This window comes from Nelumbo nucifera, chromosome 3 (assembly GCF_055504915.1).
Source record: "Nelumbo nucifera cultivar China Antique chromosome 3, China Antique-T2T, whole genome shotgun sequence".
Lineage (NCBI taxonomy): Eukaryota > Viridiplantae > Streptophyta > Magnoliopsida > Proteales > Nelumbonaceae > Nelumbo > Nelumbo nucifera.
In genome coordinates, this window is record NC_142651.1 from 16,543,578 (window position 1) to 16,557,701 (window position 14,124).

Here is a 14,124-nt window from a genome sequence, read left to right on the forward strand (position 1 = left end):
GATGAAGAAAGAATTTCCATCTCCGAAAACCATTGTTTTTTTCTTCTAAAATTTCATAATTTGTCATTTTCCGTCAAGCCAAAGATAAGCATTGGTGAAAAAAAATCCATTTTCACTTTCTGTGCTCTTTTCACATACAATTGTAATCACCATTTCGCCAAAATGGTTTTAGATCTGAAAATGGTTCAAATCAAAACCACATTTCTTCGCCATATGAAAATGGTTTAGATTTGTGCGCAACTCTGATATGGGAGTTTTCATACCCATCAGATCTGTGGGTGATTTTACAGATGTTGGGGAGAAGCTTACCGCCTTTCTTTGCTGGCCTCTCCTTTGTCGTTTCTCCAATTGATTTTGAAGAGAAGGGGTGGAATGGGAGTGCTAGGAATGAAGAGGAAGGTTGGCTCTCTTCTCCTCTTTCATCCGTTCAACCCAGAATAAAGAGAAAAGGGGATTAGGGAAATAAGAAGGGTAAAGGGTAAAATGATCCTTATATTTTCATAAAGGGTAGTTTTGGTATTTTGAAATTTTTACCTGCACCTGATATCATGTGAGTCTTCTAACTGATGGAAATTTAACGTCAGGTACCAAATTGTTGTAAATTGAAAGTTTGGGTGCTAGATTGTCGTGATTTAAAGTATGGGTACTAAATTGGCACTCAGCCTGAAGTACAGGGTACCTATTGGGAGTTTTCCCTAAAAATTAGGCTGACATAAAAATTGGTTATAAGGCTGACATATAGTTTAGGGGCAGTTTGATCATAAAAATTATATTTTATGCTGATGTGGACAACTTATGTCAATGAATACTAGGAATGCTCTAAGGTAAGGTGAATTTTGAAAAACAAAGTCACTATGACAGGTTTTTGATGAATTTAAGAGAAATGCTGAAATGTCATGATGAGTTTTAAACAATTTCCCTTTATTACTTTCTCTCAGATAAAAGAGAATGCATTTATTGGAGAGAAGAGAAGCAGATTAGAGAAGACTTCACTAGCAACATAAACGCGTTAAGTTGTTCTCTCCATCAATGTTCTTCGTCAACTCCCATCTCCAACGGAAAAAAGCAGTGGAATACTTATCTTTGTAACTCGGTTGTTATTTGTTCTTCTTGTCTATCTTTACCAGAACACATACAAAAAAAGGTCATTTACTAAAACACCCTTATAATTTTATGAATTTATTAACACTTATTCTATAATTTGAATTTTACCAAAACATCCTTACAGTTTGCAATCTATTTACTTAATCGACTTTCCATTAGATAACGGTGAAAAATAACAATTTTGACCTTAATGTTTATTTGAACAAATTTAATAAAAAAAAAGTAAAAAATGAAATTACCATTTTTGCCCCTAATAAGATATGACCAACCACTCTATTTGGTCAATTTTATTTTTTTTATAAAAGTGTTGGGTAATTTTGGAATAAAAATCATGAGCCCATGCCCTTGAAAATTATTCATTCAGCTTAGATGATCGTGTTACTATTTTCAGATGAAAAAACAAATACGTTGATTAAGTAAATAGATTAGGTTGTGTTAGTAAAATAAAAATTAGAGGTGAGTTTAAATAAATCATGAAATTATAAGAGGTGTTGTAATAAATGACACAAAAAAATTCAATCACGAAGTTGTGCTGCAACTCTCTTACTATTTTTATTTCTTCCGAAGATCGAAGTCAAAATGGGCGGCTCATTCGCCCCCTTTTATGTTATTAACGCATCATTGATAAAAATTGGAGCTTTGAAAAACTACACGACGAACTCTTGTTCCAAGCTCTCTGTTAGCAGGGACAGCCCACTTTTGCTTCAAACGATAATCCAAACCGTTGGAAACTCTGAAATTTGTGCATCGAACAATAATGAGATATCTGAACAGCCGAGAGCCGACCATCCGATAGTGAAGAATAAAAAAAGGGAGGGGGAAGAGGAGAACAATAATGGAGACAAGACGGATCATGATAGAAGGAGAAACAGGGTGCCGGATTTTGTTTGTATTTTACTTAATTCTTTTCACAGGTACGTGATATGTCTCGAGGTCTCTGTGTTTTTCATTTCGAAGCTTTGGTAGCTCATTCAGTGATATTTCTGTCTTTTGCCCACATAAAAAGAGTTGTCAGTAACATGATTTATGCCAATATTGATGAAACCAAGGTATCACCAACACCAGCTTTTGTTCTTCTTCAATCTGGGTACTTTTGATTCTGTGTTCAGTAAGTCCATATGGGATTTGTTCATTTTGTCCCCCGACTGGTGGCCTTGTCATGCACCGAGAGCCGCAACTGGAACCGCTTGTGGCATCACAAACATGATTTGCAGTTTTGACCGGGGAAACCCGTGTACTGATTCTGCTCAAGAACTCAGTCTCTGTACTATTTCGTCGGGATTTTAGCACTGATTATTCTTTAATGGAACTAATCTCTCAGTTGGGAAGTTTTTCTTCCCGACGGTGGGAGGTCCATGCATGAACCTTGACTTCATGAGGGAGACTTAGCAGTGTTCTGGTTTTCAGGAGACGGTGGGAGGGGAACGAGAGCGAACATTTGCTTCAGCTTTCTGTCTCCCCTTGTGACCTTGTCCATGATCTTTGGTTCTGTAACATTCATGGACCTCACCTATCAGCTTTAGGTTTTTGGTTGAATGGTTTCTTGTGATATGGTATATATCAGACTCTATTTGACCAAGTGGTCCAGTGTTGAATACTTGTCGCCTCATTATTTTGCCTTATGATCAGAATTCACTCAATCAGCTTTGTTACCCACTCTAGGAGTCCAACACATTGAGTAGTTGGGGAAGCTCTTCGAGAGAAGTTCGTAATTGCGATCTGTAATTAAATCCTGACACACCAAGGAGGCATGGAATGTTCATCCACACACACTTTAGTCTGCATTTAGTTGTAGTGCAATTTTATTTACACTAATACAAATACATTGGAGTGCAGATGAAAAAATGCAAATTCTCATTTAATTATTTTGGTTGACGAAAAAAGAACAAAATTTAAATTTATAACCAAACAGGTTCAAAATTTATTATCATCCTTGCCACAGAAAGATTTTTTTTTTTTTTTTTTGCAAAACAAAAACAGGGTTTGTTTCCTAACAGCATTTTCTCATTCTACCCATTTTGGTCTTCAATGCTTTTTTAAGGAGTACAAGGAATCTATAATCATGTATTATTTTAATTCCCCATGTCAACTAATGGTGCAGAAAAATCTGAACAGATTTCTTTTATTAATAAAGTTGTGCCCATTAAGTATTGAATCTAGCTCAAATTTCATTTTATTGTGTTACTTTAATATATTATCACTGAAGAAGAATGGGACAGACTCTTTCCTTGTATTTTCTTCTCCTTGTTTAAAATTTGGCTTTCTAGAATCTGGTTCACAACCCAAAAAGAAAAATCAGAAATCTCCCTTTAATTAACTAATCACCACCTTCTTCTTTTCTTTTCTCACATGAAAAAAAAAACCTAATTCTCTTCATGGATTTCTTATTGTTTGTAGTAACATATTCTCTCTTTCGTTCCATTCAAGTGTTTGAAGTTAACTTGTATTGAACAGAAACTTGTTAATGAGTTGCTCTTTTGTTTTCTCCTGTAGGTCGGACTGTTATTGGATCCTCTCTACAGACTGATAAAGAAGTTTTGCTTCAGTTGAAAATTTTTCTCAAGAAAGCCAATCCAATAAATAGAGGCCAATACACTGAATGGAGCAATGATTCATCTCCTTGCAATTGGCCGGCAATCTCTTGCACTGGTGAACGGGTTACCCAAGTTAATCTTTCTGACAACAGCATTTCTGGCGTTTTCTTCCATAACTTCTCTGCTTTGACTGAACTCACCACACTTGACCTCTCCAGGAACACGATTAGTGGGCCTATTCCAGATGATTTAAATCGATGTAACAAGCTTACGCATCTAAATCTCTCTCACAATATCCTTGAAGGAGAACTGAACTTGACTGGACTCGCCAATCTTGGGGCACTCGATCTATCTGTGAATAGACTTTCTGGTGGAATTCGTTCCAACTTCCCGGAAATCTGTGGCAGATTAAACATTCTCAACATCTCAGCAAATAATTTCACTGGTGGCATTGATGGTTGCTTTGACAACTGTTGGAGTTTGCAGTATGTTGATATCAGCTCGAATAATTTCAGCGGAAGCATTTGGTTGGGCTTTTCAAGACTGCGAGAGTTTTTGGTGTCTGAGAATAACCTGAGTGGAGAAGTCTTGCCATCCATATTCACTGGGAGTTGCAACCTAGAACATCTAGATATGTCAGAAAATCAGTTTTATGGGGAAATTCCAAAAGAGATCTCAAACTGTAGAAGATTGGTTTCTTTGAATTTGTGGGGAAATAATTTCAGCGGAAAAATTCCATCTGAGATTGGATTGCTATCAAATATCAAGGCTCTGCTCTTAGGAAGAAATAAATTCTCAAGAGATATTCCACAATCATTAAGAAACTGCAGCAAGTTGGAATTTTTAGACCTTAGCAGTAACGGGTTTGGCGGAGATATACAGAAGACCATAGGAACATTTGAGCAGGTGCAATTTCTTTTGTTGCATGGAAATTCATATACAGGAGAAATACTGTCTTCAGGAATTCTCAATTTGTCGAATCTAATTCGGTTAGACCTCAGCTTTAACAATTTCTCTGGCCCGTTGTTGGTTGAATTCTCCAGAATGACAAATTTGAAGTTCTTGATCCTTGCCTATAATCAATTCAATGGCACTATACCGCTGGAATTTGGGAATTTGTCGCTTCTCCAAGCACTTGATCTCTCCTTCAATGAACTAACTGGCCAGATACCATCTACGCTCGGTAAGTTGAGTTCCCTCTTGTGGTTGATGCTTGCAAACAATTCACTAACAGGGGAAATACCTTGGGAGATTGGGAACTGTAGCAGTTTGTTATGGCTAAATCTTGCCAACAACCAGTTATCTGGCAGAATTCCATCTGAATTGGCAAATATAGGGAAAAATCCCACTCCAACATTTGAGTCCAATAGGCGAGACTATCATGTTACAGCTGGTTCTGGTGAGTGCTGGGCGATGAGGCGATGGGTTCCTGCAGACTATCCGCCTTTTAGCTTTGTCTATACACTTTTCACACGGAAGAGTTGTGGAAGCATTTGGGATCGAATGCTCAAAGGCTATGGACTTTTCCCAATCTGTGCTGCCGATCCAAAAGCTCGAAGACTACAAGTTACTGGCTATCTCCAGCTGACTGGAAATCAGTTTTCAGGTGAAGTCCCCCCAGAAATTGGTAAGATGCAGAGTTTCAGTCTTCTCCATCTTGCAATGAATAAATTTTCTGGAGAGCTCCCCAACGAGATTGGACGGTTGCCGCTTGTTGTTCTTAACATATCTCAGAACAAATTTTCTGGTGAAATTCCGGCCGAAATTGGAAAGATGAGGTGCTTACAGAATCTGGAATTGTCTCACAACAATTTCTCGGGTGAGCTTCCAAGAAGCTTGAGCGAGCTGTATGAGTTGAACAAATTCAATGTCTCGTACAATCCACTCATCTCTGGTGTAATTCCATCGACTGGACAATTGGCAACATTTGAAGAAGAGTCTTTCCTTGGTGATCCGCTCTTACACCTTCCATCTTTTATAAACAAAACGAGAGGAGGTGAAGAGACAGATGGGAAGAAGAGCCCCGAAAAAACCAAGAATCAGCAAACTAGTACAATGTGGTTGGCGTTCTTAGCTAGTTTTAGTGGTAGTTTTAGTGTTAGTTTTATTTTTAGTGTTTTTATATTTTCATACAAGATCAGCATCAAAGCAAAAAAGAACAACAGGACAAAACGGCATTGCACAATCTAGTAATTGTGATTAAACAAACATATGGAATCAAGTCTACAAAAATAAATTCTACATTCACTCCTTTGTAGGAGAGTAATGCATATACAACTACAAGAGCATATAATTCAAATTCCCCTACCTTTTACCTTTTTCTTTCAAACCAAACACAGTCTAAGACATCATCTAAAAACCTTTTGAATTAGGGCTAACATGGCATTCATAGATTTGGTAAAGATCCTACAAAATCTATTTAAATCTAAACAAATTCACAAAAAAGTACGGATAGGCCCAATGTAGATCTCTGATTACCACTGCAGAGCTATAAACATTCAAAAGGTCAAAACCCCCTACTCTACACACCAATGCCCGTCTGTGAATTGGCATACATCCACTCCAACTGTACTTTGGGCCTACAAATTCTGACTCTGGGCTGATCAGACATTCTCCCAAATCTTTACTATCTTCGTAGGGCCAATAACAGCTTGAGCAACATTAGTCCTATTGACTGGGCTAGCTAGAAGTGGGCTTACAGAAGCTTAAATGGTGGGCCTATCAGTGGACCCAACCTCAGGCCCATCCTGAGGCCGGCCTAGCTGCAGACCCATGTAGGCAGTCCATAGATGGTTGCATTGCAAAATACTGATGGGTGCCAATATCAGACAATGCAAAATACTGATGGATACCATTTAGACCTTAATTTTGGATGCATCTTGATAACAAATCACACTTGAACCTAGCTAAGAATGTAGGTTTTCCAACATCAAACATATGCTATTATAAAATCCTTCAATATTGCCATGCCAAGAAAGAGGTGGTGAAGGGGACAGAACTTGACCTCATGCTCAAATACTTGGCCAACTACAAGGAGACTCCATTAGCATGGAGAAGCAAAAGAGTGAGGAGCTTCTGAAGCATATACCAGAGCTCAACAAAACAGCAATTGAAGCAAAGAAAGAGAAGTCCACAATCATATCAAAGAAGAATGGCAAGATACAGATGTCTATAAAAGCAACAGATCCAGCACTGAAACAATTAGAGGAGATGAGAATACAACTGTGCAAGATTTAGACAATCAACACTTGGGGAAGTCCCAATGCATTGAATTGCCACAGAAAGTGAAGCAAGATAAAGAGATTCATAATTCATCTTCTAGTGAAATTAAAGCCTGGCCCGGCCCGTTATATATATACAATATTTTATATTTATATAAATTATAACATGTTTTATACATATATTAAGAGTGGATTCACTAATATATGCTAGACTTCAAATCCAGATCTTAACCGATTATATAAAAGTATAGTTATTTTTTATTGGTTCATGTTTCAGAAAGTGTATTTCTATATTTAACAAGGTATTATTACTATCAGGTTCAATCAATCATATTTGTATTATAAATTTTGCCATATATTATTTATATGTTATATAATATAACATTGTAAATATTAAATATAAATGTATTTAATGGCATAGACTTAAAGCCTTGCCCAGCCCATGACACCCCAACATTTTACTTTGGGAATGCCTTTAAATTTCAAACAAAGTTAACAAGGGATGTTGGGTGGTGTTTGATATTCTTCTTTCACCTGTAAAACAACCATTTTTCTTTTTTCTTTTCCATTAATATTATCAAAACGTTTTTGTTCATGAGAACTTTTGATCCAACAATGGTAGTAATTCCATTATGAATAAGTAACTCATCCCAAAACGACACTCTATCCCTTGGTGGATTAGCCATTTCTGTGATAATGACAGAAGAGAAAATGAGATGGATGTTACAAATTACACAGATCAATGGTGGTAGGTGTGAACTGAACTTAGAATCCAAAAGTGGGGTGTGAATGTTTAAGCACAAAAGTAATGTGAAAAATAAGGAAGAGAAGCCCCACAAACACAAAAAAAAGATATGATGAAGAAGAAACATATAGGAAGTTGGCAAACCAGTGTGGCTGTAGCTGTTCTGACCTATAACCATTGGAACCATGGTGGAGGTCCTTAACTAATTAATAAGATGAACCCAGAAAAAGAAGTCTGGCAGTTCAGATCTATAATCTTTCTGGGCAAGTTAATGACTTAATGTCCTCTTCTTCTTTTCAGGTCATTGCAAGGCATGTAGAGAATAGATGAAACCAGAAAATGTGAAAGGGCATGGGTCTAGAGTTTTTATTCCAAAAATTCTCCACTCCTAGACCAAGGGGCTGTTTAGTACTGGATATTTATTTCAATAAATGTTTTGTATTTTTGTATCTTGAAAATTCAGAAAGTAGGTGATAAACGTTTTGTACTTTTCTATTTAGTGTGGTTTGACAGTTAGGTGCCATTAGGGGTCATTAGGTACTACATAAAATGTTAATTTAATATATAAAAGTATTAAAAATGTTGTTTCTCCCAATAGTTTGGCTCACACACAAATTAAGAAAATGTTAATTTAATAAATAATCTTATCAAATAATGGTATTTCCCCCAACGCCTACATGGTGATGACCTGATACCATTTTTCAAGTTGTAATGTAGGGGGGGAGGGTTTTGTTTCTAAAAGGTTGATATGATAACTATTAGGGGTATTTTTGAAATAAAAAACCATTGACCCATTCATTTTTATATTTTACACTAGTTTTAAGAGGTCACATAAACCCCCTGGTGCAAGGTAGTGACATTTTTCTTTCTTTTTTCCAAAAGCTCACGCTGGTCAAATTCATTAATTCAAAAATTCAAATGCCCCGTCAAAACGTTATCTTCCTGAAACAAAAACAAGCGCTTTGCACTTTGTTCCCTACACGGTGTCTAGGATCCCCTCTCTTTCTTCATTTCTTTCGGATGATGCTTCATGAAATTTCTTCTATCTTGAAAAGTGAAAATAGGGAGTACAGGTTTGAGAAATGCAGACAATTGATACTGATTGAATTGACCATTGACTTAGGATGTTACAGTGGGACCTGCTGATGATGCATCACTGCGCGGCAAACGTATATCACATTTCTGGGGTTTTGATTTGAAGGATATATTTGATTGCGGTGCAAGTGAAAATTTATTTGCACTAGTATAAATATAAAAATGCAAAAATAGGTCAGAGTTTACACCAAATCATTTACATTATTATAGTTTTGCATCAATGCAAATTTTTTTGTATTGCAATCAAATACAACCTAATAAAGTTTCTAAGTTTGACAAACAGGTCAATTCACATGTGAACCCGCCGCAATCCACAAGTTGTAAAAGAAAGAAACACAGGTCACAGGCAGAACAATATTGTGCTTGATTGGAGGAGTTTCACCGAGCCTTCAACTTAGCTCAGTTGTCTTAAGACTATGTTTGGTTTGAAGAAAAATGTAGGAAAACTTATACAAGAATTATAAAGGTTTCCCTACATTCTCTTTTACATACTTTTTTCTTTAAACCAAACACAGCTTATGGGTTCATCGCCAAGAAACTAATGCATTCATATGTTGATGATTCTCAGGGTTTAATTATGCATCTGTTTGAAACTGTTATTGTTGCTTCAAAAAACGGCGCCACATCAGTGTCATGTAGGAAAAAACGGTATTGCAGAAAATAGTCATCTATTTGGAATCGTTTTTTCATATAAAATGGTGCTTCAAGTCACGCCTTGAAAATCAGGAAGGCATGGCTTGGAGCAATTCCAAATTTGGCAGTAGATAATGGGTAGAAGTGCAGAAAACATTTCCTTGGAACATTGACACCAAACAGAAAAAGTTGCTATTGTTTCAGTAAACATCCTACCTGGAAGCAATGATTTCAAACAAAAAATGCACCGTTTTATAAAAAAACAATACTCCAAACCACACATTAAAAAACGGTGCTGCAACTACAGCGTTGATTCCAAACATATAGTATGAGAGAACACGCATATAACCGAAAGAAAATACTTGAAAAGTAAAGTAAATGTTGAGAAATCACATGGTTCCTTCTGTGGAAAAAATTAAAAAAAAAATGTTTGAATGGGTAAAATGTTGTGAATATGTTGCACATATAATGCTGATTAATTAGAGTAGTCCGCAAGAAAAATGTTTGACCCCATTTTAAGGAGCTTTTCAACTTGTTTGGGACAACATGCCATTTATACAATTTCTGTATGACGATGACAAAATAAGCATGAGATAATGGACCAGACCGATCATTATCATGAGTCTTGACGACTTGACCATTGAATATCAGAGATGGGATCTGTTCCTCACACAAGGTGCCCACATCCTATCATGCATTGGAAACATCTCCCATGGATATTATCTATGGGTATCCATGGAAGATGTTTCCAATAAATGCATGGTGAGATGGGAATGTGAGATCAGAATGAATTACTCTATGTGAGGAGCAGATCTCAATCCTGAATATCATTTCTTGGCAACAAGAATGGGAATGGGTCGACTCACTAAATGTGCTCCTTTATGTTTCGCCATACCCCATCATAATATTCATCAAATTGCAGGGATCTGTTTGTGCTTAATACTGAACCCAAAGTATATATCGAAGAAATACTAAGCATATAAAGATAACTTTTATGCCTTTAAGACAATGACAAAAATATGGTTCAAGCAACACTGAAAATGATGGTGATAGTTTTTGACAAATGGTACAAATGGCTGAACTGAATTTTATATACTTTGGTTTATAACATTTATCACCTCGAATTTTCACTTGCAATAAAGATTGTTTTAAGGGTTTGTTTGTTTTCTCTTGTTTTTTCTTATCTCTTATCTTTTAAAGAAAAATCTTACAATTTATTTTTTTTGGTTTTTCAATAATACTTTATAATACAAACAAAAATTCTCATATACGAGATTAAAATAGGAATTTAACAATTTTCAGAATTCAAATTTTAAAACAATATTTTCTACATTCAGATCTATCCTAAAAAAAAAAAAAAACAGTTTCCAATTTGCATGCTGAGATGAGATGTGCTTGTGGAGGGTATCCTACGGGACGCTGATGTGATCTCCTAAGTCTAAACTTTCAGATTTCAATATCTCGTCACCTCGGTTAGTATTTTGTAAGCTAATTTTGAAAAACATTTTCATATAATTGTCATGTGCTGGTTAATTACTTGTAAACCTTCAAATTATCCTTTTCTTAATTCGTAAGTCTAAGTACATGAAACTTGGCATCACATCACCTGCAATGAATGATGTATGGTGAGCCTGCACAAATGATCAACGGATAACTGCAGTGCGATGTAGCATCGAAACAGTAATATTGAATCCCACTGCATTCATTTCTCGAATTGAGATCTGTTCCTCACACTGACCTCATATGTACATTTCATCATGAATAATAACATACAAGTATAGGAGATGTTCCTAATGCATGATGTGGGATGTGACTGTGAGGTCAGTGTGAAGCACCCTGTGTGAGGAGCAAATCCAATCTCCCATTTCTCATGCCCTCCCTCTGTCCCAGCATGGACCAACCTCACAACAGTACGCCATGTTGTGCTTGAGAAGATGAAGACAATGCGGTGTGATTTGTTTAAACCCTTTGATTGAATGGAATCAATCCGATTCCCGTTCCTGGTCCCGATGGAAACATCCCCTTCCCCTCCCTTGAATATGAGAATTCCATTTCAACTAATTTCAATTTTCACTTGAATTCATGTTTAAACCAAATATTTGAGGGAATAAACCATTCTGATTCTGACTCCGAAACGACTAAGAAACAAACGGACCCTAATTTCATCAGCTTGGGCAATTGAGAAAGGCCGTTCGTTTTACTAATGTGGACAAAGAGTTAATTAATTAAACGAAGGGCGGAGTGGTGGTGAAACCTGGAAAAACGTCATTTTCCTTTTAACCACTTAACAATCGAGAAGTACAAAACAAATGGGCCCCACACCACACTCGCGCCTGGACCATGAAAGCCCTCTGTCTTCAGTTGCTCTCTTGTCATTTGATTTGAATATCGTTTTCTATGGTTTTTATTTGGGAAGTTCCTTTTGTTTAGGTTAGTCAATGGTCAATGTAAGTTCGACCGGCTTATGTCTTATGATGCTCCCGTCCGTACCTGGACTTTGTAATTTTCAATCAACAAAGCAAAACAAAACCAAACTGAATCCTAACCGTACGCTCCGTTTTGTTTTTAATCATCTTTAAACGAAAATACTTGATCTCTTTTGCCACGTGTACTCCACCATCTTCGGGGATCTTCTGGAAACTTCACCAAGAAACCATCAGAACCAATCCTTGTGGTTGTAGGGGCTTGATCATTTCATTGATGCCTTATTTTTCGCCTGAAGGTATAGAATGCAGATACAGTAGTGTTACTGTACTTCCAATTATTTCTTTTAACTTCTTGTGCTGACAAAAATTTTCAGGATACCAAATGGCAATTAATGCCACTAAACAACAAATTTATGAATGGTGGGACCTACGTTGAAAAACTTTGTGCATCTAATACAGAACAGTCCCCCCTTTGACCATGTCTGCAGCGCGGAGAATCAAAGAGTTGCATCAGCTCGTTGTTTACCGGCATTTTTTTAATTCATTGATACGTTCGACAATATTTAACATTAGTTTGCTCCTTTTTTTCTAATTTTAAATAGGGATAAAAATCCCTTTTAAATATTGTTTTTAAAGAAAATATTAAGTTACTCGTTCTTCGAGGATGATACGTCTTCGGTACCGTGTTGAATTCTTCACTTTAAACAATCGGAATCGGACTTCGCCTGCTAAAAAAAGTGTGAATATATATTGCCACGTCATTGTCCATAAAGAAAGTCGTTAATCTCTATTCAGCATTTGGAAAACGTTCGATTGTTAGTTCAGAGTTTGATGAAGGGTGATTTAGACCTCCAATTACACCGTGACATGTGGCACGTCAGGACTGCTGCATGACGCCTTAGTGCATCTCACTAAGTCAAAGAAGTGTATCTCAGAACTAGTCCGAGCACCTCGTATACACCTTGGGCACCTCAGCAGTACCTCGTCCAGGGCCGACAATACAGGTCTAAAGGACATCGGCGTGAGAAGCGACCTCCCCGAAGGACTTATCGACCTGACTGAGGTCCAGATGGCAACCTACAAGACATGCTGGCTGACATCCTCTACGTGTGTCTTATCACTCTCTGGTCTTTCGGAAGTCAGCTCCTGCACTAATCGTTCCGGAGGCAATCAGATAAGGCACGAAAACCTAGTCTGCGTGCGAAACTACCTCTGAGGACTTCAGACAGATAAGTCATGTCCTATCGGGGATCTCGGACGCGGTGCATAAAAAGGTCATGCTAGCTGACACCTATATAAAGGCACCCCCATTTTCTAAGAACGGTACACGCGATTTAGCACTCAAGCTCTCTAGCTCTCTCTTGCTTTCTACCTTTCTAAAAACTCCAATTCACTAACTTAAGCATCAGAGTAACCACATAGAGTAAAGTAGCTCGAGTACTCTGATATTTTCTCTTTCTCTACAACTCGACCAAGCGACCAATCTAGTCCGACGTTCGAGCTGTCTGCCAATAGGGAGCATCAAATCGCGCACCATCAATTGGTGTCGTATGTGGGAACATGCTACACAAAAGCTAAGTTATCACCCATTCTCTAAGTATTAAGAAATGGCATCAACTAGGGACAATAGTAGCAACGCCTGGATCGCAAGAACCCCCGTAAGGGGGCATAATTAGAATGACTAGCCCAAACAAGCCTCAACAACCCTGATAACAAGGTTGCCTCTATAGGTCGAGCCCTCTGTAGCTCCTGTGGGAGTCGGCAGCCAATGGACTATGGAGTTGCCCTTGCGAGTCGAGCCTTTCAAGGCTCCTGTGTAGGTTGACAACCTATAGATAGTGGAGCTGCCCCCACTAGCACGCAATGTAATTAACATGACACCAGAGAGTCAAAGGCAATAGGTTCCGCCGTCCCCACTAATCGAACTTTAGTTTGCGGGTTGGACCATGAAGGGGAGAACCCGCCAAAGTGACGAAGAGTAGAAGAGGTGATCTACTTCAACGAATATGATACACGCGAGATCCGTTACCCTCATAATGGCGCCTTTGTAGTCAAGATCGTGATCCACGATTATGAGGTGAAAAGGGTACTCGTTGATTTCGGTAGCTCGACAGACATCCTATTCCTTGGAGCTTTCAAGCAAATGGGATGAGCTACAGACTAACCTTGACCTAGTGGTGGAAGTTCGCGACTTGGCCTACAGCTAGACTGCGGTGTACTAGCAGCGGGTAGCTCGGTAATATAACGCCCTAGTTAAGAGACGCCAATTTTGAGTTGGCGACCTGGTAATTAGGAAAGTTATGGTACCTAAGCTCGCCATGGGAAAGCTGGGCTCGAACTAGGAAGGTCCCTATAGAGTCTTAAGG

The 14,124-nt window shown here is 37.8% G+C and overlaps 1 protein-coding gene across 1 annotated transcript; it reads left to right on the plus strand.

Annotated features, from left to right (window-relative positions):
• Window positions 1-1,724: 1,724 nt before the first annotated feature.
• On the plus strand, window positions 1,725-5,874 carry LOC104591173 (putative LRR receptor-like serine/threonine-protein kinase At1g74360). The gene is made up of 2 exons (XM_088899765.1): window positions 1,725-2,018; window positions 3,598-5,874. The coding sequence occupies exons 1-2, from the start codon at window positions 1,940-1,942 to the stop codon at window positions 5,826-5,828; spliced, it is 2,310 nt and encodes a 769-aa protein (XP_088755891.1). The 5' UTR covers window positions 1,725-1,939; the 3' UTR covers window positions 5,829-5,874.
• Window positions 5,875-14,124: the final 8,250 nt, after the last annotated feature.